The sequence below is a fragment of the Barbatula barbatula genome (genome assembly GCF_947034865.1).
Source record: "Barbatula barbatula genome assembly, chromosome: 1".
In the NCBI taxonomy this organism is placed as follows: domain Eukaryota; kingdom Metazoa; phylum Chordata; class Actinopteri; order Cypriniformes; family Nemacheilidae; genus Barbatula; species Barbatula barbatula.
Window position 1 is genome coordinate 9023545 of NC_136766.1, and position 27829 is coordinate 9051373.

Here is a 27829-nt window from a genome sequence, read left to right on the forward strand (position 1 = left end):
GAAAACAAATCTGCTGAAGGTTCGCAGAAGCATGTGGCCTCCTTTAATCCTTAATGAAAGAGGTTTGGAACCACCAGATCTCTTACTTGAGCTGACCTCGTGTCCAAACTGAGCCATCGATGGAGAAGGGTCTGGGTTAGAGCGGTGACCAAGAAGCTGATGATTACTCTGGTTGAGCTCGCATGCTCATAGTATATGGAGAAACTTACAGAAGGATAAACATCACTGCAACAAGCCACCAATATGGGCTTTATGGCAGAGTGGCCAGGCTCAAGCCTTTGCTCAGTGAAGACACATGAAAATAAATATGCAAACTTTCAACAAATCTTTCAAACCGTCAAAAACAAGATTTTCTGGACTGATGAATCTGTTTCATTCATCGTGCCTCGAGAAAACCAGGCACTGCTGTACCAAACCATCCCAATAGTAAAGTGTGTGGAAACAGCATCATGACGTGGGGGTGTTTTTCAGCTGCAGGGACTGGGTAGAGTGGAAGAAAATCTCAACGGCACAAGAGACAGTGATCGTGAAAACCTAGCCCAGAACATTCAGAACCTCGGATAATGATCCTAAGCACACAGCTAATGCAAGAGTGACCTGTGGACAACTCTGCCTATGTCCTTCAGTGGCCCAGCTAGTGCTTAGGCTTGAACCCAACTGAACATCTCTGTATAAACCTGAAATTGTCTCCACCCAACCTGACAGAGTTTGAGAGGGTAAGAATGGTAGAAAATTGCCAAATGCAGATGTGTAAAGCTTGTCACATCATACCCCCCAAAACATTGGAGTCTGTAAAGGTGCTTTCGCCAACTGCGGAGTCAAGGGTATACTTACTGTATGCACTTTTTTTATTTAAAAAAAGTCACAAATCTGTTTTTTGTTTTGACATTATTGTGCATTTAAACAATGATTTAAAGTAGTTTAAGATGAGGCAGCAACATAACGAACTGTGAATTAAATGAAGGGGGATGAATTCGTGTTTAAGGTATGTAGCCTACTGTATGTACTGCGCATGTGCGTTGTTGGGATGGTGCGAGAAATTAACATCGGAGTGACGGGACAGAGACACGGGCGGATAAACCGAGACGGACTGCGCGACAAGTGTGCGGAACCAGTTGCTGTCATCCAAACCGTGCTAGCAGACCCACATCCACTGAGCGGTAAGCCTTTCTGTGAGACTTCCATCTTATATTTCGGTAGTTCTGGTAGAATAGATAAGCGTCTGTTTTACAGCAACTGTACTTACAGTAAGTATGGACAAGTGCGACTCATACACAAGAACAGCAAAATCAACATTCAGTTAAATGAAACGCTTTCATCAACACGTTTAATCGTGTCCGTATATATATTTAATATTTAAGTTCATCTCCCAAGGGAGCAGACGACACTCGCGTCAAGCTGTTGGCTGGTCCGAGTCATTTACTGTACATATAAGTTACTTCAAAGCTTGGGCGTTTAAATGTTTTATATACACGAGTTATATACGCTTCACGCATTTTTATTTTAAGCCACGTAACGATAAAAACGCAGCCTATAATGATTTAGGTTTTTATTTTGTCCAATAGAAAGGGTGTGTCTGTATCGGCTTCCGACAACGCAACGTCAGGCTACACATGTCCTGGAAATTGTGATCACTTTCGCTTTTGTTTTAACGTGATAAATGTTTTCAGGGGTGCAGATGAACAAATAACATTATTTTATACTTTTTTAAACATATTAATGCATAATACTTTAGTTTGTTGCGACTGGTAACAACTTTCAAGTTGTCCCATATTTTATATTACTTTATGTGTTTTGCATATTTTGTTTTTATATGTGGCAAATAAATGTTTACAATAACAACAAAATAAATTGTATTTTTTTATATATATTTATATATATATACTATATTATATGTACTTAATTTATAATTTAAAGGCATTTTAGTTGAACTATAGTATGTCACTTTGTGCTTGACATTTAATTTCTACTTTGATTTTTATATCTACCTCATCGGATTCATTTTTTTCTTGTCTCATTAGAACGAATGCATGCGTTTATTAGTGCACTTTTTACTAGTCCAGTATGCATTACTGCCAAGCAATAGTCAACTATACCACCATACCCATGCCAGAATCGCACGACCCATGATGAAATTACTATTATATGTCTGTTGGTGATGTGGATGAACAAATCTTGCAATTTACTAATCAATCTAGATGCTCTACTCTAACTGCTCTTTACTGTAAGTCAGTTGCCGAATATGGATGCATGATGTTTGGACGTTGTTCTCCAGTTGTTATTTATGCATTGAATGCAATACTGCTTTCTTTAAGATACTCAAAATCAATTTACGCCTTGATGCTGTAGCCCATAAATCGATCACTTGTTGCATATCTTAAAACAATGACCTGCAGACAGTTGGAACATTGTATTGTTACACTATCGGGCTTATAGTTAAGCAACTCGGGTCTATGTTTTTATTCCTAAAATGTTTGTTGTGTATAGTAGTGATAAAATAGTGGCTCCAAAAAGTATTTGCAAACTTAAGCCACGCTTAAATATAGTTGTTATTGCATTAGCTAACAATGCCCAATTGTTTTATCATATTTTTGTGTCATTTTTAAGATGGCCGATGAAGAACTGGTGAAGAAGATGCTACGGTCAGTGCTCTTGTCCAGCAAGAGTGGCATTTCACTGTCCCGTCTGCAGGTAGAGTATAAAGACCTGACAGGTGAGCTCATCCCCCATAAACAGTTGGGGTATGCCACATTGGATGCCCTCCTACAGAGCTTGTCCTCGGTCGTGAGACTAGACAAAGAGCAGTCTGGAGTGGTAAGATTGCTTCATTTATTTATTATTAATAATTATAATAATGCACCTTTGCAAGTAGCTTCTCAAGGTGCTTTACAAGGACAACATTTGTATATCAACAAATACTGCATATGTTTGTGTATAAACAATATAAAAACTCATAAAATACTCACTTTAGGTGGTATGTCACGCTACTGCAGGGAACGATATGGACCACATTACCAAGCTTGCGGCCCGTCAGCACTCCGCAAAGACGCCTGGCCGACCTCATGTGGTGAACTGTCAAATGAGAGTGAAACCCGCAGCTCCTCTGGCGCTGAATGGTAAGACTCATCATGTTAGTCAATTGAGGCCGTGGTTGCAAAACTTTGCGAAATTAATATCAACATAACAATAGAATGATATAGGTTGTGCTGTAGTGTTCTTTGCGAGGAAGGTTCTGGTGGTACTAAGAATAAAGCTCTGGATTAGGTCATTCACACTTTGGCAAAGGTAACTTACGGCTGTTCTAGGAATCGCACACTCACTTCCAGCTCCAGTGTTTTAAAGACTCATGCTGACTCTAGATCAGCATCTCAGTTCGAACTTTCCTTGCCATGATACAGCAGAAAGCAGGCATCTGTATTGACCTACACTAGGAGAGAGAAAGACAGGCAGCGCTAATAAGAAGAGAGAGAGAGGGAGGTATGGAGACTGCAGTGTTTTGGAGAGGTAGAGCATAGCCTGCGTGACTCGACCACTGCCGATGCTTTGCTTCCTTATCTCATCATCCGATCTGTAGAAATTATTATCCTTTGGAATGCTTATCTCAGGAGGGCAATAGGCAGTGATATAGGTATTATATTTCTGACTCAGCTCCACGCTGGACTCGTGCTTGGAGGAAGCCGCCAGCTGCGTTTACTGCCGGCTTGGAAGGTATGATGTCATTGTCTTGTTGTTTGGCTGGGAGATATCATGTTGTGTTTAATGCATGAGATAAAATGGCTTTTAAGTTACTGTCTGGGTGAACGGTATGATGTCATTGTGAATTTGTTGTTGCAGTTTATATGTCAGATGAAAAATGCGTGGTCGTGTGTTGCACATTCACATTGCTAGTGGTAAAGCTGGACAGTGAAAGTTCAGAAACCTGACGGTTCTTGATAATACGCTGAATAACAAAGTGGCCAAGCCAACAAAAATAAATCTCGTGAATGCTCACAAATGGGTTCTTGTCGCAAGTGGGAGTCTTGACGTAATATACATGCTTTATTAGCACTGTCTTTAGGGATTAGAATTCTTTTCATGCACGTTTACTCAAGCCTGGCGTCCATTCTTACATATCTGTAGACTTTTTAATGTGTCTTGATATCGTCTCATGTCCTTCATAGTCAAACCAAGGACGTCCTTGAGACAGCCTGAGTATCGTGGACGTTTGGGGCGAGGTGGAGGTCGTGGAGGGGGTCATGGAGAATCTCGTATTGGAAATATGAAGGACTGGCAGCTGGATGGGAGAGGCGGCAGACCTCACAGTACACCTCCACATACACCCACAAGACAACCCTCAATTCCCTCAGAAAGGTAAAAGAATCACAGCATGTGTGTGCATTGCAGACACGGTAAAGGAAAATAGAACTTAAATAAAAGGATGTTTATAAACAGCTGAGACTTTCTAGATCAAGTGCCTGAATGCAAATCAAGTTTTAGTTTGTGTAGTAAGTGAGTGTGTTATTTAAACAGATTCATATTCTTATTTTTGGTTTTGCAACCGGTTGGGCTCTAGCTGTTGACATCTACTTACCTTTATTAGCAATAACAGAAAGCAGTGTTGTCTGATCCTATTGCTTATTCAGCATTGAAATACAGGGTGCTGTCTGTGTGTGTGTGTGTGTGTTAATTCATTCCAGCCAAATACTATTGAGAGCAAACAAGTGACCTCACTCTTTAGAATATTGTTCTGTATCGCTTACTGTTGCACACACAAAGGCTATGAGGGTGTGGAGGGTTGCGGGTGTGCTGGAGTTTTTAATCCCCTTCCATTCTCTCACAGATTAGCCATTCTAAATCAATCCACAGTGAATCAGCACTTTCTCTTCGCTCTAGTGTATGAGGAGGTGTCGGTCATCTGACACCTACAATCATGTACAATATGACCTGGACACCCTTGTTTAATCTCATTACACAGAAAATATAAGATGTACAGGTGGAGGTATGTGTTTATCATAAGCATAGCTGCTCCCCAGTGTATATGGTGTTCCTGCTCGTCCAGCTTGACCAGCATAAACTAGTCTAAACCAGTCTCAAAATTAAAACTGTTGTAAGGTGGTCTACCATAGTAGGAAACATAACGAAGATATTTTGAAGAATTTAGGAAAGCAAACCGTTCTGGGGCACTATGGACTACCTTTGTAATGATTCTTACTATGGTAGTCAATGGTGGCCAAGATCTGTTTGGCTACAAGCATTCTTCCAAATATCTTTCTCTTTGTTTATCAGGACAAAGACATTTTATTTTTTAATGAACTGTTCCTTTAAGATTATTCGTTCCTGCTTTTTTCTTTACATTCTAGTCATGTTTTTGTGCAGCTCACTTTGTGTAAATTCATGTAAAATAGCCACCTCGTAAATAGTTATGATTTTCCGAGAGATCAGGCTGAACATTGCCCTATTTGTCATTACATTTTCGTCCCCCGGCTCTTTTAAAGACCGTCTGTTTTATTCTGCCGGCTCTGTTGAGCATGACTCGTCCACTGCACTGTTTATTTTTGATGGGTGTTAATAAACTGATCTCTGGAAGCTTTGTGCCTAGAGACCCCCCAGCAAGACAGCATGTGCCCGAATGTTTTCTGTAAAGCGCCCAATGTTTTATCACCATGCCGTGTACGAATCACTTAGGGGCCGTTTACATTTTGCGTCTTTCGCGTGTCTACCCAATGGCAAATGTGAGTGGGTCCTTCTTCTTGGAAAAAAACATGTAGAGTGTAAAAACAACACCACTCTCACCAACTACGTAGTAAGACGCGTGACAAGCAGTACTGATGCTTTATCCTTTCTGGCGATGTCCAGTAATACATAACGGGGTCGCGAACAGACAGAGGTGCACTGTTTTTGCATTGGACAGTCTAGAAAGGATGTCTAATCCTTTTTTTATATTTTCTAGATTAGACAAAAGGATGACCCATCCCTCCAGATTCCAGAAAGAAGTTTATGCCCACCTCTCCAGAAACCCACAGCAGAGCAATGGTGAGCAAAGTTGGAAATGAGTTAAATATGCAGACGCGCTAACCATTCTGTAGAGGTTACTGCTATCCTGGAGTCCATAGCAACTTAACCTCCTCTCCAAGGAAACATTCCAAGGATAGGGTGTTCATTCAATGATGAAAGGAGAACAGTCATCGTCTGCCTCAAGTGGACTGAAAGCTCCTGCTGTTACACAGAAGGATCTCTCAGCCTGACATACCCTCAATTCTGTTGCTATGAGCTGTAATATGTGCAGGCATCACGTTGTTCTTTACAGAGTCTTTATTAAATGGGTCACATTGAAAATTCGTTCAGCATTTGAACTGTTTCTGCCAGACTTAGCTTTTCAAAAAAAACAAAAGAAAACAAACGTCCACTTGTGACTTGTACATTGTATCTATGCAGAATGAGTATTAAGCAGCAATGTTTCTTTTGTATTTTCAGCCCCTTCTAACCTGATTGAAAGCACAACTCCAGCAAAATCCAACCTGCCTCTTTCTGCACCTTACAATCTCAAACTGGTACAGTCCCGTCTTAAAGAGGTTCTTAACAAGCACTGCAAAGGCCTTTGGGTATCCAAGCTGCCACAGCTATACCGAGAGCTTTATAAACAAGATCTACCCATTAAAGCCCTGAGGGATCTGGAACACTGGACTCACATTTGTACTGTAAGATTTTTGTACTGTGGTTTTTATATTATGGGACACTAATAGGCAATATGTGTACATGGCATATTGAGCCATTGTATAATCACGTGGTAATTGATAGCATTTACTTTTGTAATCAAATTATTCAAAAAATTGTATTTGAGTAGATTATAATTACTAAAACATAATTCAAAAAAATATATATTACAATTAAAGAGCAAAACAAAATTTGCATTGGGATACTTTCCAATGCAGACTCATATATGAAGTGACAGTTTTTATAATATAAAATTTTTAATGAATTACATGATAATTGCTGAAATACACTTAACGTTTTTGATATTACAACTAAAGAATTAAAACCAAATTTCATTCTTATTCAAATGGTTTCTAGTCCAGCATCACATATTAATTTACATTCATAATTCTTATAATAATACTATTATATTTGAATAATGTAAATTTGTGTAATTCACAATATTTTGAAAAGCTATTCTCATTAGATTACATTACATTGTAATACATTAAAATGTATATGTTACAACTAAAGTAAAAAAAAAACTTTGAATTAGCATACTTTCCGATGTAAAAATATTAGTATTATAAAATTAATTGAAATCAATTACTATGTGAAATAGTTTTTTTTTTGCATTACAGTGATATGAATTATATATATGTTCATTGGTTACAGTATCGTGCAAATCACCTAATTTACACCAAAATTGACTCCATCATTCTTCTTTTTTTTTTTTTAAATATAAAATTTCTATTTATCTTCTTCAATATTTCTAACTTATTTTGATTTGTATCCAATGTTTTCTTTGCTTCAAAGGTTGAAAAACCCTGTAGCAGCAAACCGCAAGAGTTGCTGCTGTACCCTTCTAAAGGAATTAGCCAGAGTCCCACCCCACCCAGTGCTGCTACAACCCTCACACAAGTCACATCACCATCCCATCAGAAAAAACCTCAGACTCAAAAACCTTCTCCCACATCCCAGCCAAAGTCTTCTACGACATCTGAAGGTCTACCTCCAGACCTCAAACAGAGACTTGGAGAACTTCTCTTAAAATACAGCAGTGGTCTTTGGGCCCACGCTCTGCCGAAACTCTACCAGGACACGTATAAATCCAAGCTTCCAGAGTGTGTGCTGGACAACCTCAATCTGCTTGCCGATATATGGACGATCGACTACCCCGTACCGGACAACCCCAAAAGAGCGATTCTGTATCCTAAAGTGGTGGAGGATGAAAACCGTAACCAATCAGGATCGGTTGACTCGCAGACGACAGAGACAGCAGAGCGGCGTTTAAGCATTCAGACGGTGCCTCCTCTTATTATCCCTAAAGAGGAATATCCATCTGTTCTGGTGGTGGAGGCAGTTGACACTAATAATGTCATTCTGAGGTATGACTTAAAATCACATTTCATGAAGGATCAGGCTAAACATATTGTCTTAATATAGAAGAAAAAAATAGGTGACTTATATGATTAACCATTTGACATTCCTGGACACCCTGCTGCAAAAAACACTATAGAAAATGAAATGGATTTAATAGTTATAATGTTTTTTTATTAGTTTTAATTGAAACTATAATGGTATCGACTGGTGTGTGATGGATTCTATTGGCTGGGTGTTATCTGGCAGATTAACCCTAATGGAATAAAGGACAAAACATACTACAAATATGATTTTTGTATTGGTTTCAATGGAAAAGCTAATCGTTCATAATGGTATTTTAGTGGAAGCCATTAGAATTTCTGTGATGGTTTCTATAGGATTTCTATTGTTTTTTAGACAGTGGGGCTCTAAAATTAATTTTATCATAATGAAGAAACTTTTTTCCATAAAGATTTATATTTAAAATTACATTTGATAATTTTACTGCTGATTCACTTTAAAAGACAACCCTACCATGGGCTCAGAGATTGTTAGGTGATTGTATTGATTGTAATTTCTTTTAGTGTAATTGTTGAATTCAGACCCACAGCGCAGCCAATCTTGATGGACAGAGCCAATCTTGAGGGTAAACGGGTCTAAGGGACCAATAAGGGACTAAGAAAAGTTGATACGAAACGGATTTTCATGTTGGAAAAAGACTCACGCAGAGTCTATCGAGGAAAGAAAAGACTAGTTTTTGGACAAGTTGACCATGTTAAGCATGAGAAGACAGCACATTTAACTTCGTAAATAAGTCAGATTGCATGAAACACCGTTGCATTTTGAGACTGGTTTTGAGGGTTTTTAATATTGGTTCAAAATAAAATACTATATATGTTTTCACTAAAAGTAAATTACTTTGAAGGGCTCATATTGCATCATCAGTATAATGTTGGCGAATACTTTTTTTGCTCTTGAAAGTGTTGAATTAAAATAAAATTTCAAATCAAAGGGGAAATTTTGGCCAAGCTGGTTACCGTTGTGCTATTCCACTATTGAGCCTTGATGAAATGTGTGTTTATTTGCAGATATATAGGTGACGATTATTCCAAGGCCCAGGAGAAGTTGGAAGATGAAATGAGAGAGTACTATAGGCAGGACAACACCAAAATAGTTCTGACCTCACCCTCCCCAGGTCAGCTGACCGCTGTATGTGTTGAAGAAGAGGACGAGATCCTTCGTGCACAAGTGTGTGAGGTCATGCCCGACAAAGTCAAGGTACGTTATGAGGTCACAGTGGATTATAAGGTTTCTGTTTCGATCTATGAACGTTTAGTAGTCCGTTTGGTATTAATTATTACAGATTTTGTATATGATGTTGTAACAGGTTTACTATGTGGATCATGGCTTTTCTGAAGTCATCAGCAGGAGCAAACTACTCGATTTACATGAGAAATTTTTGCGATTGCCTTTCCAAGCCACCAAATGTAAACTAGCGGGTGAGTTTTCCATTTAATTATGAATACTTTCACCAGAAATATCCAAATCGTTTTGTATTTACACTTAACATGTTGTTGCTGTATTTAGGCCTGGGGTCTTTTAGCCGGGAGCCGGCAGTGCTGAAGAGGTTTGAGTCCGTGGCCTGTGGCAAGATTCTGTTGGCTGAGATCTTAGAGCGGGAGGAAGTGCCTTTAGTGGTCCTGTATGACACATCACAGGATGATGATATCAACATCAATGCTGCTTGTTTGAAAGCTCTGCAAGACAAATCATTAGAGATTCCGCTAAAGGTAAACATAGTTGAAGCGATGGATGTTACGATAAGATCTTTTTGCGATGTAGGAGTCGTTGGTGATTTTTTTGTTTTGTTTGTGTTGTAGGTCAACAACGCTTATATGAATGTGAATGTGACCAGTGTTTGCTCAGATGGGACGATCTACTGCCAGGTGCCTTCCAGAGGTCTGGCTAAACTCAACGATATTCTAGAGAAAACCGAAAACTATTTTCATTCCCAGGTACCACATGTTGCATCATAGAGAATCTTTTCTTCCTGTAGAAGAAGTGAGGAGGTTGAAATGGACAGATTGGGATCAGATTAGCGGGTGTCAAGTGCAAGACATAATCCCTAGTAAACAGAGACCTGCTTGCACAGATTGTGTAATACAGTTGCCTAAAATAGCAATAGCATGTATTAAAGGTGTTTATTACTTAATGTTTACTTTAGTGTGAAAAGTGTGATGTCCATTGGAGGGCAGACAAGAAAAGCTCATATATTTTTTCTTTTAAAAGGCGACAACAGAGTTGCTGGTTGGTGCTCGACCATTTTGTGGCAAAAGCTGTCTGGCTCGTTATAAAGGCAAATGGTCTCGGGTGGAGGTGAGTGTGTTTTGTCAACAGCCGAGTGAGTAAAAGAAAAGTTATTTGATAAACAGGATCTGAAACAGGATCTCCATTCCGTGTAACTGGGAGCAGTATTTGCCTTGAAACTTCTGACTAATTTGAAAACCTTTTGTTGTAAGGAGAAATCTGCAGACATGTTTTGTTGAATGTAGATAGATAGGTTAAACTGTCCAATTTACATGGAGCAGAATGTAATACGGTAATGTTGGTAGCTAAAACCAACAGAACACTATTCATGTTCTGTGTTTTACCCTTTCTTGGGGGGGTTTTAGTTTTGTAAAGCTGCTTTGGAACAATGGAAATTGTGAAAAGCGCTATATAAATAAAATTGAATTGAATTAAAACCATAACCTGACTGCCCTGCATATTTCATGAACTGGCTTGGCTCATGATGCTGTATTCACATCGCGTTGGAGTGGGTTTATGTGTGACTTTATTATGGTGAAAACTGTATTGGTTAAAGCGGCAAGAAAAATTGTTTTGAACAAGGTGAGTATATAAACGAAAAAGTAATGAAGAAGAAAAACAGGTAACACGGGTTATAATAAAATGGCCTGTAAAACTGAAATGTAAGCGTTGCTTCATAACTACTAACACCACTTAAAAGGCTGTTTTCTACAGTAAGCCTTCCATCTTGCAATTATGCGTTTTAGACAGGTTTAAAGCTCATACGACAATGCCAGCATTCATTAAAAAATAACTACATTTAAATACAGTTTGTTCTTTTTTTGATAGATAACAAACCTGCATGGTAGCCGAGTGCTGGACATCCTGTTTGTGGATGTGGGTGTCCAGGCATCGGTTGAAGTCATTGAGTTGAGAGAGATCCCTCCTCCTCTGCTGCGTGACCTCATCTCCATCCCGCCCCAGGTCAGAAAACAGCTCATTACAATCCAGATATGTCAATGAAGGAAGCTGTAATTAGTCAGACAAAAAGTTAGTCCGTCACTATTCTTTACCCCTATTATGCCTGTTATTTTGAGATGATTTATTACAGGGGTTCTTTAACTTTTTGGAATCTTCCTACTTATTATTTATTGTAAGTCCACTGCACACAATTTAGATTAATTTAAATCGACCTCATTCAGACCAGAATGTTGTGCTGTTTTTCAACATGAATACGTTCACACAGCCTCTAGAGATCACCATCTTTATGTTGTTCTCAATGTAATGACGTGATAGGAAACGTCCTAAGCGACTGTTAATCAAATGTGTTTTTTGTGTCGATGCTACTTCTCTCCCAAAGTGTACGACATGAAGGTAATGTCAATATTACCTAACTACAAGCAATGTTAACAGAGTAGCCTAAATTTAGTAGATTTTTGTAGTTTATGATATCGCAAAAATGTATAATTTGTATTAACTTGAATTGGTTGCTGTGGCGTTGCCTATGTGAATACAGTGCCCTTACTTTTTTGATGGTATAGATTTAAAACAAGACGTCTGGACAACCTTAGTTTTGAAGACTGCAACTTACCGAAACAACAACTTTTTCTGTTTCCAGCACTGGTATAAAATTATAGAATCAGTCTTTATGCAGCCAGGGGCCGGATTCACCAAACTGTTATTGAGACAAAATATAAGTTTGTTCTTAAAGTCCCCGTGAATCGGAAGTTGCGATCGTTTTTACTTCCGTGTTCTGACACATTTCCAAGTGAAAAGGAATTTCAAGGGAGAAAATAAGTGGGCCTGGCTTGTGTTTTTCACTGCGAATTGATTGGAAACTGTCAGTAGACTGACATTTGAAAGGGAGGAGTTAAAGGATGCTCCAGCCAAGCGGTCTAATTTACGGTATTTGAGATGGATAATCATTTTAGGGGGAAGTGCATTTTCAGTTTTTAACTGAAGATTATTAGGGTACATACATTTAAAAAAAAAATTACCCACATTGATAAGCTATTTACTGTACTTTAAAAACGCTGCAATATTTCATAAGAAAATAAGAATTGTCATTTTTAATTTCACTGGGACTTTAAGATAAATTATAGGATGTTTGTAAGAATGTATAAGTGTACGTGCAAATTTTCAAACATTTCTTAAAACGTTAACCTTGTTTTCCTTATGTTGTGCCAATTGCTTCCATTGTTTACCTCATTTTGATAAAAGCGTCTGCTAATGTAAAATGTACTGTAAATGTCTTCAGTGCACCCCTACTCACTAAGAGCTGGAAGCCTGTTTAAAGTATCTAATGACGAAACACTCAACACCTAAATGAAAGATCTTTTTAACTTGGATAAAATTTTCAAAGCGAATAAACATTCATTTAGATTTTTCACCTGATTCAGTGTTCACCATTCAATTCTTTTTTTCCCTTTTTCCAACACTTTGGTCAGAACTGTTGGCTACCTGGTCTAGTTCAGTATATTTACATATAGTCTTCTAGATTCTTAAATATAGTCTTGATTCTAGAATAGTGGTCTTCAGTTCACCACATTGTCTCAAGAGTTAGAAGTAGGGTCTGTATTGTAAGGTAGCAGGGTTGGGAAACAGTGCAGGCCTAGACTTCTTTAACTTTTTTAAAGTATCTAATGGTGAACACCTGTGCCTGATTTAAAAATATATTTTCCAAAATGATTTAATGTGTCATGTTGTTTGTTGACTTCACAGTGAGCAAATCACTTCACTCCCGTTTACAAGCAGTTTTTATTAATATTAATACATATTAATTTATCTATTAATATTTGCATGAAATTGTGTTTTTTTAACAACAATCAGGCTCCACACTTTATCTCTCTTAATGCTTTTGACACCAAGCAAGTCCCACAGTTTTATTCTCATACCTGCATGTTTTTAAACAAAAAGCTTAAATGTCAGATGCACAAGTGCTTTGCTTCCGATGGACACACATCCCTTTAATTGGGAAAGATTTAGGTAGGTGCACTATTCAGAAAACGTAGAAATAAAGATAACATTTTTAGATACATTTTAGATAGTTTATTTGGAGCATTGAGATTGCTAGTTGAGGGATTAATGCACTTATATTTACATTAACCTCACATTCAATCAAAATCGAACATTTTCACTGCCTGTAATTCAAAACTAGACCATATTTCATGGACCCCCCAGAATCTCTGACATATGAAATTATTGTTACGTCACGCAGCAAGCAACAGCGACATGAGTAGCGCATTTCCTTATAAATATGTCTTCTATATCTTACATGTTGTATCTGAGTGTCCGCTTCTGTACAGTAATTTCCTCTAAACGTAAAGCAACATGCATGTTTTGTCTGTCTGCAGGCTTTGAAGTGCTGTCTGGCAGATCTGTCTATGAGCGTGGGCTCATGGACTTCCGATGCTGTACAGTGGCTGAGGGACACAGTTCTCCACTGCAGTGAATGCACTATCAGGGTCAGTTTCATGTTAATACTTCACCAAAGAGTTTTTTCTTTATTTATTGACTGTCAGAAACCTGTTGAAACCTCTATGATTTTCCTCTGTGGTATACGAAAGATCATTTGAGAAATGTCTTGGTGGTATTGTGTCCATACAGCGGAAGTCCATGGCGGCCATTTTTTATTTTTAAATATGTCAAACTAAATGAGGAAATAATGTTTATTTTTGGGAGAACTATCCCTTACGCTGTGTCCAAATCACCATTATTGGCATTCAAAGTTACACTGCATAACCTGGCACGCATGTCAGAAAAAAGTAGATAAGAATGGCTTTTGCAAAGTTGTTTTCACATTTATTTATAGATTTGGATTTTTCTACATTTTAACGTTTTTGAACCGAAATTAAATTAAATTACATTTTATTTATAGCGCTTTTCACAATGTGCGTTGTTCCAAAGCTTTACATTAGAAAATAAAAACAGAAATACACAGAACAGGAATGGTGTTTGTGGAACAAGCAAGATCATCCTAATAAAGCAATGTTAACAGAATTGACCGAACCTTTAAGATAATCTGATATCACATCAAAATATCACATAACATTTTGTTCCGCCAGTACATCTTCTGCAATCGCCGTTAAGCTAAGTTTTATAATCCAGAGTTAAACCTCCTTTTAAAAGTGGGAAATATAGCACGGTTATATGTAAAATGCCAAATAATAATGAAACAGGAACTGATGAACCACTACTGTAAAAAAACTGTTTGCCTATATAGTAGTATATCAGGACCCTAAAAGTAAACTAAACCAATTGATATTGCAACTGAAAAAATCCTGAACAAACACTAAACGAATGGTAACTTTTTTCTAGATCTCCAATCTGGATAACAAACGCCTTGCTCATGTTTATCTCTTCACTAACAAGAACTTCCACGACACAAGCTTCAGTTTAAACCAACAGCTGGCTGACTCTGATCTGTGGAATCACCAGAAGGATGTTTTCCTAAGCAGCCGTGGACCTTCAAAATACTCCCTGACAATCCCTGTCTCTACCCAGACAGAAGATAAAACTCTACACACACCCAGGAGGAGATCTCCACCTGTCAGCCAGAGCACACCTCCAGGCTCTCCGACCGAACATCTTTCTCTTCCTCCAGCGCTGGTGTTGCCAGAAGTTGGGCAGAACATAGATGTGTTTGTTTCAGTGGCGTGCCACCCTGGTCACTTTGTGCTACAACCATGGCAGGATATGTACAAATTAGTGGTTTTGATGGGGGAGATGATTCTGTATTATAATAAGACAGAGGAGAAACCACTTAAAGTGGAGAAGAATCAGATCTGCGTTGCCAAGGTGGACAACAAGTAAGTCTGGTGCATACTTTATGGTCACTTTTTCTGGCCAAAAGAGTCGGAATATTTACACTAACTGTGTCTGGATGTCATTTGATCCTTTTTTCTCTGTCATTTGTCAGCTGGTACCGTGCTCTGGTGAAAGGAGATCTGAACAATGGTATGGTGTCAGTGTATCAGCTGGACTATGGCAAATTTGAGCTGGTGAGATGCTGTCAGCTCAGACCGCTAATTCATGAGTTCTCCCAACTACCCTTTCAGGCCATCACTGCTCAACTGGCTGGTACGGGTCTTTTATTTGTTGAAATGTTCTTAGTTGGGTAGTTCACAGATAAACCGCACATGTCTGGTGTGACAACAAAGACGATATATCTCTCTTATACTCAGAGTAATATTAACAGTTAACACAAACATGTTATAATTGAAGCTGTCTTAAAAGCAGTTATGGTTTAATTTTATTACATATGGGTTTTCTTATAAGTGTATAATATATGTTTAATTTAAATATAAACGTTTAATTAGTAGTGTAAATCTCAAACGATTGTATCTAAACAGTTCCTTAGTTGAAGTTAAAGTTCTTTATTGTCATATGTACTAGGTACAATGTCATTCTTACTTTGTTGGAAACCTCTGATGTAATATTTAGACACATTAAAGACTTTAAGGGGTATTTGTTTCAGGTGTGAAGTCCAGGAATTGGTCTGAAGAGGCCTCCATTGTCTTTAGGAATCATGTTGAGAAGAAGCCTCTTGTGGCCCAGATAGAATCGCAGCAGGAGGCATTGCAGCTGGGGGACCGTAAGGTTGTCGTCTACCTGGTGGACACTTCACAAGAGGAAAGAGACATCTGGCTGCACGACATTATGGCTGAATTTACTGATGCGTTGACCAATGCTGGATAAAACCATGATAAACTAATAACAGAGTGTGCCGAAGGATTCTTATGTTTGTTTGTCTACATATAGTGCCATCCTTGGATGCTGCAGATTTAGGTTTTGTTTTTCCAAATGTGACTTGAACACAATTCTGCCTAAGCAAATGTGAATGGTAGAGTTTAAAATATATCATTGACATTTGCAGCACCTTTAAAAGGGGTTTTAAGCAAAGCAGTGTTTAATGCTCTCTAGACGCTTGGCGAGTTTTGCCTTTGCATTAACAGAAAAAATGCTGTGAAGATCTGTAGTGAATGAAAACAAGATTTTATACGTGTGAGACTTTTAAGTTATTCAAGAACAGAACAACTGTTTCATACTTTGATGGTTTATCATGTTCTTTAATATTTATAAGAAATCAAATCAACTAGATTGTCTGTGTTGTATTTTGAAAAAGTATGTTATGATGGCATGCTTCATGTTTACGGTGTAGCATGTCCAAAAGCTGCCAGTTTACAAGACAAAGCACAATGTGCTTTAATTTGCGCCAGGCTGAAACTTTGTCATTTCAAATATTGTTTACATGGACAAGCTTTTTGGAGACTAAAGATCTAAAGGCGTTAGGAATAAGACGTCCTCTGTAAGCAAATTAGAAGCTGTCCAAGCTTTTAGATTTCTGTATTTGGCCTCTGGTTTTAGAATTCTTTCTTTTCATTTTATTGCTTTACTGATAGTATAGTAGGAGTATTTTTACAATGTGTCAATCCTATGTGTTGTTTACACTAATTCCATAGCAATGGCATACTGTAGTACATGACTGAGTTGTATGAACTGAATATGACAATGTAGATTACATTTTAAGACTAGAAAGAGATGCGTTGTTGGCACATAGGATTTCACTACAGATGTAAATATTTTAGAAATAAAAGGAGAACATTATTGGTAGTAGAGCCTATTTGTAAACTCTCTCTATATATGAATATATATATATATATACTGTATATATACAGTATATGTAATTGACTTCGAGGATATAATCGAATGGATTATGAGACAGTGTTACCTGTACAGTGTTAATTAATCAAACTCTTCTGACTGGATGCTAAAATCCAATAATGACTGCCCAGTACATCCCACCATGAAGATGGGTCTGGCTATTGGTGTTTTTAATTTTGTCTTACGGCAAAATCAAGAAATGACTTATAAGACAAAAAGCTTGTTTTGACTTAATGCTGCACTGCAAGAACAGATAGGCAGATGACATCATATTGCTGATTCAAAAGCATATGGAGCAGTCGGCTCTAGACTCTCGCGCGGTGATGTCATCTGCCAGTCTGTTCTTGCTGCCCTTCGATAAGTCGAACACACCTTAATTGTGTTTTCTGTGCAAATTTCTTATTGTTAGGACTATCTGATTGGTCAGAACTTTGAAGGTGGTTCTCAGTGCTCAGAAAGTGGTTTGATGGATTCACATAGACATCACCATATGTCCCATAATGCATGTAAACTCTCCAAATATTATGGTTGTCTAAACAAGCACAGAACTGATATTGAGCCTTTTTATTATATGTTCTTTGTAATCACTTAATGTGTCACCTGTCATTTTCGGTTGTTTAGTCTGACGTCACGCACCACTATAGATGGAAGGTCATATTCCTTACGTCACCACTTAACAACCAAATAGAGTCCACTTTTTATGATCCAGTCTATAATACGAATTGATTCTTAAAAATCTTATGAAAAATCCCCAAATTTGTCACATTATCAAAGTAAAATGGGTTGTGAATGCCTTTTTATGTTGACGTTAGTGTGTTAACATTCAGCATTGGTATCATACTATACAGCAACAACACACATTTCTTTATCAAAGATTTTGATTAATCACCAGTGTTTATTCACATCATGCATTCATTCATATCCGTTCATCATCAAATGTGAAAATTTAAATACAAACTAATGAGGAGGTGGTTTAAGAGAGGACCGACAGATCTCGTGAAGGTATGGAGATGGGAAAAAATGGTTACATATGGATTATTTGACCTTCATTGAGACATCACTGGAGTTCATCAAGCACCAGTCGACAGCACTCCCCCACTTTACCTGGATCAGAGACGCTAGCGTATTTCGAAATCTGAGAATTGACACCTAGAGATCGTGCGAGGTCCTTTGCGGTGCTGTCTCCAGCCACTGTGGTCCCCAGTGCCACCAGCAGCCTGAAGACAGCCTCTCTGTCCAGTACTACCTCTAAGATAGTGCTGGCCACTGACAAGCACTGTGCCTTAGCTTCAATTTCAGCCGGTTGACCATACAACCTTCCGGCGTAGTTTAGCACCAAGGTAGCCAGTGCAACATGGATGTTTTTGTTGCAGACAGCCCGAAGGTCGCCGGCCCGGGAGAGGACTGCGTCACGTTGACCCAAAAGGAGGGCGCGCCCGTGAGACCCCGAGAAACAGTTACACAGCGTGCGCAGTGCAAGCATTTGGTTTGCAGGCCTGCCCTCGGGTGACATGAGACCCAGGAGATGGTTACAAAGACTGGCACCCTCGGTCCCACCGCAGAGCTGCGCATTGACCTCAGGATGGCGTACAGCCAAACGCAGGATGTCCAATACAGGAAACACAATATCTGAGGATTGAAAATGACAAGTTGAGTGCACTTAATTTGCTTAAATAATGAATTCATCTTTAATGAAATAAACAGCCTGATTTAAACAGAAATAAATCATGACATCTGGGGTACAGAAGCTGTTAAGATTGCTGATAGATTACCCTCTGGCCAGTGGCTGGCTCTCCAGAGAACATTGATCTGCTCTGCGGTGGGCTGTTCCTTCCTCTTCAGATCCGTAACTACGAGCAACAGCTTCTCTAGACCGTCTAGTGCTGCCTCGCTCAGCTTGTGATCTTGAGGAGCGGTGTTGTTTAGCTCCTGAAGCTTACCTACACAGGATTTTAGGGCAAGTGTCAAAAGTGCAATACATGAGAGATCATCCACAATAAGAATAACTTCACTGAATAAGCAGGTTCCTCTTTACAGATGGGTCAGGGTAGACCCACCCAATCGGAAGCTTAGAAAGCTAAACCTTTTTGTTTTTTTGGGTTTAACCTATATTACTTTCTTTCTTTGCAGAACACAAAGGAAGATCTTTGAAAGAAAGTTGGTCCGGCATTTAATGACTTTAATGCTATAAAAAAATAAGACCACCAACCAAAATAATTGATGTTCCAGCATTGTAGAACTGAATGTTTTTGGTTTAATTAAAATTATAAGTTTAAGATTATAAGTATTTTATGGTTGGCCGCAAACACAAAATCTGTGTAGAGGGGCCCTACAACAACAAAGTTTGAGAACCATTGATGTTGGTAAAAGAAAACCGATGGAAGAAACAAAGTCATACTTGTAACAAAATGATAATTTTTGGATTAACTACCCCGTTAAATCATTATATGCTGTAAAAGTGTGACTTACTGAGAATCTGAGTGGCATTAGCCTGTTCAAACATAACGCCATCCGTACTGGGGAAGTAAATGTTTGTTGTTGCTTTCTGGAGGGAGGAAGAGGAATAGGCACTACCACCTAAAAAAATTGAGAGAGATAACAGTCTATATAGTAACTATACAAACAGTCAGGGGGGCTGAAAGTTTGCATATAGTTTGCATTTATGTCCAAATGCGCTGTTTTCAGGAAATGGGAAAAACACTGTACTTTTTTAACCAGTAAATACTGTGGTTTTAAAGTTTACAAGCACTTTCTAATACTTTTTAATAGGTAGATATTTGCTAAACATAAAGGGTAACTAATAATAATGATTTAAAAAAATCACGAAATATGGAAATACAAGGTTTCAGAAGGACAGAATATGCACATTACTATATGATGTTTTACCAGTAAAAGGATCAGCAGCTCCTGAAGGCGCTGTGCCTGTGGATCCTGCCCCAGGTATATATCTGCCTGCTCCTGCACAAAAAAAGGTCTTATTAAGATTACAAAAATTTGGTTGAATTTTTAAGTAATATCATGCAAGCGAAGCGTACCTGTGAATGGATCTGCTCCAGATCCCTGGCTATCGCTTCCTGAACCTGGGATGTACCGCCCCGCACCTGAGAACAGAAGACATACGGTACCATTCATATCACAAAACACACCACGTTTGACGGACAAAATGACAGTAACCCCAGCGGAAATATTTATTGCATTTACATTTGTGCACCTGGCAGACTCTTTTATCCACACCGACATTTCGAGGTGGACATTTGGTCAGTTCATCCATTCCCCGAAACAACCCATTATTGTATTACGACGTCTAAGCTACATGTTTTTAAATGCATTGTGTGTTTTTAAATGAAATGTGAGTAATTCACCTGTGAAGGGGTCTGCGGAAGTTGAAGGTGCTTGTCCCAGAGTGTGGCCTTTAGTATTTTCAATGATGAAGTTAGCAACCTGATCCAGGAACATAGGACTCAGGTCATTTTTCTGTAGAAAGTTGTGCGCGGTCAGCCAGGGGTCCTCCATCAAATTGTAAGGCAGCTTCAAGGCTGGTCCTCCTTCATTTACATCGATGGTGAAGACGAAGTCATACTCCTTTAGACAGAGGGGAATTACTGGGGCTGTTACACGACATGAGCAAATTCAATGCTGAACATTACATTGTGGGTCACTGCTTAGAAATGGTGTCAACTGGGTCAAATGATAGAATTATAGTCACAGTCCACCCAAAAGTCATCATTTACTCTCCATCTTATTATTTCAAACCCGTATGACTTTCTTTCTTCAGCAGAACACATAAGAAGATATTTTAAAGAAAGTTGGCCACCGAACAGCGCCAGCACTCATTCACTTCTATGGACACAAAACCAATGAAAGTGAATGGGTGCCTGCTATCAACATTCTTTCAAATGTATTCTTTTGTGTTCTGTGGAAGAAAGAAAGTCATACAGGTTTGAAATGACAAGAGGTTGAATAAATGATTCGTTTTCATTTTTGGGTGGCTACAAGAGAAAACAGTGGATATATAATGGTGAATGAATTCTTCTGAGGTCTTGCCAGACTATTTGTCTCACCTTGCCCTCATACATCACTTGCTTTGAGCTCTGCTGAGAAGACCCGCCCACTACATCTCCGATCTTCACCCAGCGCTCATCGCTCATGCTCCACTGATACGCCTCAACATTTGTACCCTCCTTTACGAGTCGTGTTTGCCCGTCACGATTCCCTACAGACAGAATGTAATAATACAGTGAGAAAATTCTTATTTCCCATGAACAGTGCCAACCCTAATCAAACACACAAATTTTTTGACCTGGTTCATTCAGGTGCTCTTTGCCAGGTAGGTCCTCTATCTTAATGTCACCCAAGTCTCCGGTCTTGGGGTCAATGATGGTTTTAGAGAGCTCATCTTCGAAAGCCTGCAGGTCCTGAGGGCTTGCAACACGATCCTCGCTCTCAGTAAACACGCGGATTACCCCATCGCTGGAGACAAATGTGAAATGGTCACGTAAATCTCTAATAAATAGCAACGTGTTTACATTGTCAACTAACCGTGGTTGTTAACTTTGATTAACCAATAAGATGCAATGGAAAAGACATGCACACCTGGCTCCAACCGCAATGTCTCCATTGGGCAGAAGACAGCAACACCACACAGACTGAGCAGATAGGCGGATGGTCTGACAACATTCCCCCTTCCTCCAGACTCTGACTGTTCTGTCCTCTCCTGTGCTTATGAAGTCTAGAATAAATGAAAGAAAAGTCAAATATCAGATCTTAATATGAATGTCTATATTGCCAAACTACCTAAATGGTCTTAAAGAGTAACTACAGGGATAGTTGACCCACAAATGAAAATTCTGTTATTATTTATTCATCTTCTTGTCATTTCAAACCAGTTTGAGTTTCTTTCTTCTGCAGAACATAAAAGAAGATATTTTGAAGAAAGTTGGTAACCGAACAGAGCTGGCACCCCTTCACTTCTATTCTATGGATAGTAAAATCAATGAATCAAGTGAATGGGTGCAGTTTTATTTTGTTTCTGTTCGGTTAATAATATTCTTCCAAAATATCTTCTTTGGTGTTCTGCGGAAGAAAGAAAGAAAGAGATTTTTAACTATAACTATCACTTATTATTGGTATGTTTCAAAGAATTTGACAACCAGAAAGTGTCCAAATACTTGATAACGTTACACATCATGTCCCATCAACAGAAATGTGATTTCTCATGCAAATACTTTGATTTCCCAAATATTCTTTGAAGCATGTAAGAAAAATAAAGGCAAGTACCTTGTCCATTAGGGAAGACAGCAATGCTGTAGATATAGTTAGTGTGACCGTAATAAATCTGCACACATTCCCCATTCACCATCCACCGCCGAATGCTCGCATCATTGCTGCAGGATAAAAACTCCACCTCATTTATCACCGCCAGACCTCGCACACAATCCTCATGACCTGCAGGACACAAGAGATACGTTTTACAAAGTCCAGAGACATTGCGAACATAATCACTATGAATGCTTCCCCCTGCTGGACATCTGTAACCATCCCTAATAAAGAACATATTTTTAAAAAGCATTAGAGATGTCAGACGGCCCACTGTACCAGTGTACGTGTTTTCACAGCGTCCGGCTTTCCACAACTTGATCGTCTTGTCAGCTGATCCCGAAAGCATTAAGCCCTGCTCCGGCAAAATAACCACAGCCCATACGGCTGCTGTGTGTCCCTGAAGAAGACCAATTACAGAGAAAGAATAGCAGTCAGCACTTTAGTGCATACTCACACTGACTGCAGACACTATACGGGGATGTATTGGCTTTCCTGTGGCTCGGTTGTAGAATATGGCGCTAGCAATGCCAAAGTCATGGGTTCGATCCCAGGGATTGCACATACAAATGTGTAGGGTAATGCAATGCAAGTCGCTTTGGATGGATAAAGCGTCTGCCAAATGCATAAATGTATGATCTCCTTCTTAAAGGGCCAGCGCAGAAGAAAATTTGTGAATATTAAAGAAATGGAAATCCTGACCAGTGTCAGTTTACCTGTAAGGTCATCATGCACTTTTCACTGAGCCAGACTTTGGCTGTCGTGTCCCACGAGCCGCTCAGTAATGTGCCAAACTTGCCAGCGGAGAGTGTGCAAACTGTGGGCGCAAAGAAACGGCACAAATGACAAATGTACATTTTCCTCTGCCATGTAGTGTTGTGGACAGTACCTGTGTTTTTGTGCCCCTTGAGCGTAAACAGAGGGTCCGGTCGGTCTAATGAAAACACACAGATGTTGTTGTCGTGTCCTCCGGTGGCAATGAGACCTCTGGGATATGTTTCATTGGGAGCGATGATACACACGCAAGACACAAAGTTGGCATGGCCATTCAAACACTGCATCTCCATAAAGCCCTTGTTTCCACTGCAGAAAAGAAAACACGGGAAAATCTGAATTAGCGTTTATCTACTTGATAATAATTTGAGCTAATTATGAATAAGTAAGTTATTATTGTTGTTGTTGATTTATTTAACAACGTAACCTATATTTTATACATGATTGCTGAATGGAGCTAACAGTTAAATTGAGCCGAGTGCTTTACAAATCGGTCGTTGTCAGGAAACAAAACTGTCAAGAGTTTCGATTTCCTTAACTAACATATACAGTTACATTCACAGACTTTGATGTACGTTAACCAATCGCCTTATCGACCGAGGGAATCTAAAGTCGACTAACTCAGACAAGTAACTAGAAGACCCGCGGTGTCTAGAGGAAGCTGGCGAGATGTACCTTGAGTCTGGTACCCAGACCCGGGCGGTTCGGTCTCTGGACACGGACACGAACGCTCCGTCGGGATATGCGGTAGCGGCGAGACCGCGCACATCCATTTCATGCGCTGGGAGCGAGCAGCGCAGTCTGTATGTATTACTGCCGGCCATTATTATTGATGAAGAGTGAATGAAAGAGCAAGCGCTACACTGACACAGCAACAGTACGCATAACGCATGACGGGAAAACACACGACAAAATAAAAGTCCCCAAGTTAAATAATACAATCCCGCGTTGACATTTTACAGTATATATTTTGTTGTATTTTTGTATTGTGTTTATAATTTGTTTATTTATTTTTTTGAATTGTTAAAATTCATTTTGCAAGGAGAAAATTAACGAAGACTAATATTAGACGAGGGACTTGTGTTTACTATTTGAACTTCACCCCGGAAATGCATAGTGGAGTTGCTTTCTGTCCTTCTTATGAGGTGAGTATATAACAAACATGTCCAGTAATAAGAGAATAGCACTCGTTTTCGGAGGCTTCGTTACAGCCGTCGCAGTGGCGTTTTATCCTATATTTTTCCATCCTCTCTCTCACACAGAAGACTACAGTAAGTATTTGTCCTTATTAGTCTTGATCAGTAATACTACTTTTTTTGTGTAACTTATGCGAACAATTAATGATCACGTGCTATATTCCCAGTTAACTTATTGCATTTAAAGCCAATTCCCTGGCTGTTACGAACACGCACATGCCCATGTCACATTTCACGCCAAAATCAAATGAAATAAATGTATGATAAACAGACATAATAGAACTGTAGCCTTTATTGTGTTGATTAAATGTCATTGTAAAGCAGTAATTGTATTTATTTATTAATTGTAACAGTTAATATTGAATCTTTATAAGAATCTAATGTGTAACATAGCTGTAAAGAAAAACAAAATGTATACACAATTATAAACTATATTATATAATATAACTATAACTTAAATTCTTCTTTTATACTTTAGAATATAATATAATATGAATATATTATCATGTTTAATATTTTAGATTAAATGTAACCTGGACACACTGTTCCGCTTTGAGAGTCACCAAACAACGTGTTTAATTTCAGCATTTTTCTTTTACTTGCATTTGCTTGCTCTGAATATTTGTCATTTTTCTACAGAGCAGGTCCAGAAGATGAATCGAACAGGAATCAATCAAGCAGACGTGCAGCCTGTCGGTAAGTCATGTCACTCTCCTTAAAGCGTCTCTGTATGATCATTCTGCATTTTATTTGATTTACATTGTTGTTTGACAGACGTTATTTCTGCACATGTATGAAATATACAGTATATAAAATTGTCATTTATGTGTCTTATTGGGATTAGGTGTGAAGATCTGGTCTGATCCCTTCAAGCCAAAATCATGATCCCAGTAATACATGTAGAGATGGAAACTGAATGAAGGAAAATGTGAGGACTCACATGTCATTCACTGCAGGGGAAATGTTTTACAAGAGACATGCAAACAATAACTCCCTATTACAATAACTACCATAAACTAAGTGAGTGCGTTGAATAAAAGTATAATAATGATTAAAGCGAGTAGAGTTCAACAACAAAAATCTTCATGCTTGTTCAATCAGTCAGCGCTTAAAATATTTGTGTTTATTAAATGTTATGTATTTATGGATAATAAAAATGCATTTTGAACTGTTCCTACGGTTTATATTTGTTGTACGAAGCATGTCCACTAGATGGCGCACATCATCTTTTAGAACAGTGGGCCCTGTGGACAGTGGTAACAATATTGTTGAAAAGATTCATAATAACTGTAACAGGGTCATAGTATGACACAATTGGGCACGGTCTGTGTTTACATTCCTGTTGCTTACACAAGTGCGAAACGTTTCAAATATATCTGACACCACCGCTATTAGTCGGCCTGTAAGTACATTGGAGACCTCTGTGTATAATTACTTTTTACTTTATTGTAACATCATGTAAACTCAGGTCTGCTTTTGTAATATCTTTGTTGCGCTTACTTGATCTTGATTGGATTTCCTGTGTCCTTGTGGCTCTGACAGTTGGAAGAGGCCTTTGGCCCTCAAAAGTTGCGAAACGAAATCTGTAACCTGAGAGCAGCACACCTCAGCCAGAACCCTGTGCCAACCAACCAGTCTGGTTGTCATGGCGATAGGACTGGGCCAGCACCTGTGCATTGAAGCCCAAACCCTGCCCATTTTTTACTGAAGTGCTTTGTGTGCGAGAGGTCAACACCGACTAAACAAAATGCAGTTAAGAACATAGTCTTTATTAAAACATATCATGCAAAAGCTTAAACATTAAAACATAGTTTGCATAATTTTCTTCATACAACAGTGGAAGTGATGTTTCACCCAGAAATGAATATTCTGTCATCATTTACTCTCGCCCTTGTCATTTCAAACCACTGACTTTCTTCTTGCGAACATGCACAAAAGAAGATATTTTGAAGACATTTGGTAAACGAGCAACGGCAGCACTCATACACTTCTATTGTACAAAACCAACGCAAGTCAATGGGTGCCATCACTGTTCGGTTAACAACATTCGCCAAAATATCTTCTTGTGTGTTCCGCGGAAGAGAGAAAGCCAAAAACACTTTGTAAGTCGCTTTGGATAAAAGCGTCTGCTAAATGACTAAATGTAAAAAGGTTTGAAATGACAAGAGGTTGAGTAAATTATGTACAGTGCACCAGGAAAACTGTATGAACTTTGCATTACGTCATTTTGGTGTTAATAGATACATACAGCATGTGTCAAGGAAATTTCTTACACTGTACTTGGGTTACACATGTGGAGATTTGTCGATGACATTTTTCCAGTTAGAATGAATGCAGGCGAGGAAGGAAGAGAGAAAGAAAAAGCATAAGGGGGCAGTGCTGGACTGGTAATCTGGAATAGACCGATGCACTTGGGGGCCGATATAATATAATATTATATTTTTTTTATCGGCCAACGACCGGCCCATAAAGCAGGGACAGCGGCCCATTGGTTCATTTTCCATAATGACACTGGGCTGGCCCAATCATCTCTTAACAGACTCCACCTCCCCCCCAGTTTCTCGTGTCAGATGCAGTCAGTGTCTTATAGAGTGTTCACACCAAACGCAGTAAATCACGCTATTAGCGTCTAGTTGGACGGTTGAACATTTTGCTTTTACTCGCTTCATTCGCGTCATGGAGGGGCTTCTGTCAGGCGGCGCCCGTCTAATTGCGAAATGGCGGACATGGATTTAGTTGAGAGGATAGCTGCGCATTATGTGCTATGGAAGGCTGAAGAACGATGTAGACTCGTTCAAATCAAATCCTTCAGAGGCGCAGTCCTTCATTGTTGTTTCGGATTCCTGCCTCCGCTCACTATGTCATAATCACGTCCCTATTAGAGCAAGCTCATGGTTCGTAAACGCGGCGCGAATTTTCGCCAAAATGAACATTGTATATGTTTTAATTGGTTAGTGCAGCGGATTGGTTCGTGCCACGCTGCCCATCGGTTGGCGATAGGAAATTGAATCGCGCAGATGACATGTCAGCGCGGCGCGAGCTCTGTAATACCCCGCTGTCTCATCCCACTATTGGATTATTTGGCTTCCCCTACTAACGATCAATTTGGGCGAATCACACCACAAGTAGGTATAGGTCTATCACCAGGGAGTCAGTCAAGAGAGAGTGAGTACACTGGTCCACTTGCACTGGTACACTGGTCCATGGCACTGGTACACTGGTCCATGGCACTTAGTTCTCAGCTTTGTAGGTTTTTGGGGGAATGGAACAGTAGATATGCATATCTACAGGGACCGCAAGGATGGTGTACTGGTTGGTTGTGTCCGACCAATTGTGGTGGGCCGGTCTGAGTAAAAATGCCAGGGCCCTTTTTTTGTCCGAGTCCAGCCCTGTAAGGGGGTATACTAGAGGATGCAGAATCGTCCGTCCCGTGAGACCTGCTGCATATCCAAGAACTGACATAATATCTCCTCACCACCACAAAGAGCACATTACAAACCCTCAGCAGCGAGCCTGCCAGTGCAGCAGCTGCCAAATGCAAAAACACTTCACCCCCCCCT

At 39.2% G+C, this 27829-nt stretch overlaps 3 protein-coding genes across 5 annotated transcripts; 2 read left to right on the plus strand and 1 right to left on the minus strand.

The window, feature by feature from the left end:
- Positions 1–1021: 1021 nt before the first annotated feature.
- tdrd7b (tudor domain containing 7 b) lies at positions 1022–16934 on the plus strand. 3 transcript variants are annotated; one of them, XM_079471675.1, is made up of 18 exons: positions 1029–1160; positions 2608–2814; positions 2972–3116; positions 3649–3708; positions 4161–4350; positions 5930–6012; positions 6454–6677; positions 7489–8060; positions 9123–9312; positions 9422–9533; positions 9622–9824; positions 9915–10049; positions 10324–10410; positions 11170–11304; positions 13674–13784; positions 14638–15128; positions 15239–15399; positions 15797–16934. In XM_079471675.1, exons 2-18 carry the CDS (start codon positions 2608–2610, stop codon positions 16015–16017), a joined length of 3327 nt encoding a protein of 1108 aa, XP_079327801.1. In that variant the 5' UTR covers positions 1029–1160; the 3' UTR covers positions 16018–16934. The 3 variants fall into 3 exon arrangements, with proteins under 3 accessions (XP_079327802.1, XP_079327801.1, XP_079327803.1); XM_079471676.1 differs by lacking the exon at positions 3649–3708 and having other exon boundaries at positions 1022–1160; XM_079471677.1 differs by lacking the exons at positions 1029–1160; positions 2608–2814 and having other exon boundaries at positions 2854–3116.
- Positions 16935–17533: 599 nt separating this feature from the next.
- On the minus strand, positions 17534–24186 carry plaa (phospholipase A2-activating protein). The gene is made up of 14 exons (XM_079451677.1): positions 23749–24186; positions 23189–23382; positions 23016–23116; positions 22579–22699; positions 22261–22428; positions 21577–21712; positions 21284–21453; positions 21045–21196; positions 20346–20565; positions 20019–20084; positions 19870–19941; positions 19453–19560; positions 18756–18923; positions 17534–18612 (listed from the first exon to the last, which is right to left on the minus strand). Exons 1-14 carry the CDS (start codon positions 23895–23897, stop codon positions 18041–18043), a joined length of 2397 nt encoding a protein of 798 aa, XP_079307803.1. The 5' UTR covers positions 23898–24186; the 3' UTR covers positions 17534–18040.
- Positions 24187–24204: 18 nt separating this feature from the next.
- Positions 24205–25442, plus strand: smim20 (small integral membrane protein 20). The gene is made up of 3 exons (XM_079465543.1): positions 24205–24344; positions 24909–24965; positions 25114–25442. The coding sequence occupies exons 1-3, from the start codon at positions 24236–24238 to the stop codon at positions 25152–25154; spliced, it is 207 nt and encodes a 68-aa protein (XP_079321669.1). The 5' UTR covers positions 24205–24235; the 3' UTR covers positions 25155–25442.
- The last annotated feature ends 2387 nt before the right edge of the window (positions 25443–27829 follow it).

Coding starts and splice junctions, on each gene's coding strand:
- tdrd7b (XM_079471675.1), top strand. CDS start 2,608: ATGGCCGATGAAGAACTGGTGAAGAAGATGCTACGGTCAGTGCTCTTG. Junction 3,117..3,648: donor AGCTCCTCTGGCGCTGAATG/GTAAGACTCATC, acceptor TTTCTGACTCAG/CTCCACGCTGGACTCGTGCT. Junction 10,050..10,323: donor AAAACTATTTTCATTCCCAG/GTACCACATGTT, acceptor TTCTTTTAAAAG/GCGACAACAGAGTTGCTGGT.
- plaa (XM_079451677.1), bottom strand. CDS start 23,897: ATGGCCGGCAGTAATACATACAGACTGCGCTGCTCGCTCCCAGCGCAT. Junction 21,713..22,260: donor TGTCTTCCCTAATGGACAAG/GTACTTGCCTTT, acceptor CATTTATTCTAG/ACTTCATAAGCACAGGAGAG. Junction 19,942..20,018: donor TGGAGCAGATCCATTCACAG/GTACGCTTCGCT, acceptor TTTTTTGTGCAG/GAGCAGGCAGATATATACCT.
- smim20 (XM_079465543.1), top strand. CDS start 24,236: ATGTCCAGTAATAAGAGAATAGCACTCGTTTTCGGAGGCTTCGTTACA. Junction 24,345..24,908: donor CTCTCACACAGAAGACTACA/GTAAGTATTTGT, acceptor ATTTTTCTACAG/AGCAGGTCCAGAAGATGAAT. Junction 24,966..25,113: donor AGCAGACGTGCAGCCTGTCG/GTAAGTCATGTC, acceptor TATTGGGATTAG/GTGTGAAGATCTGGTCTGAT.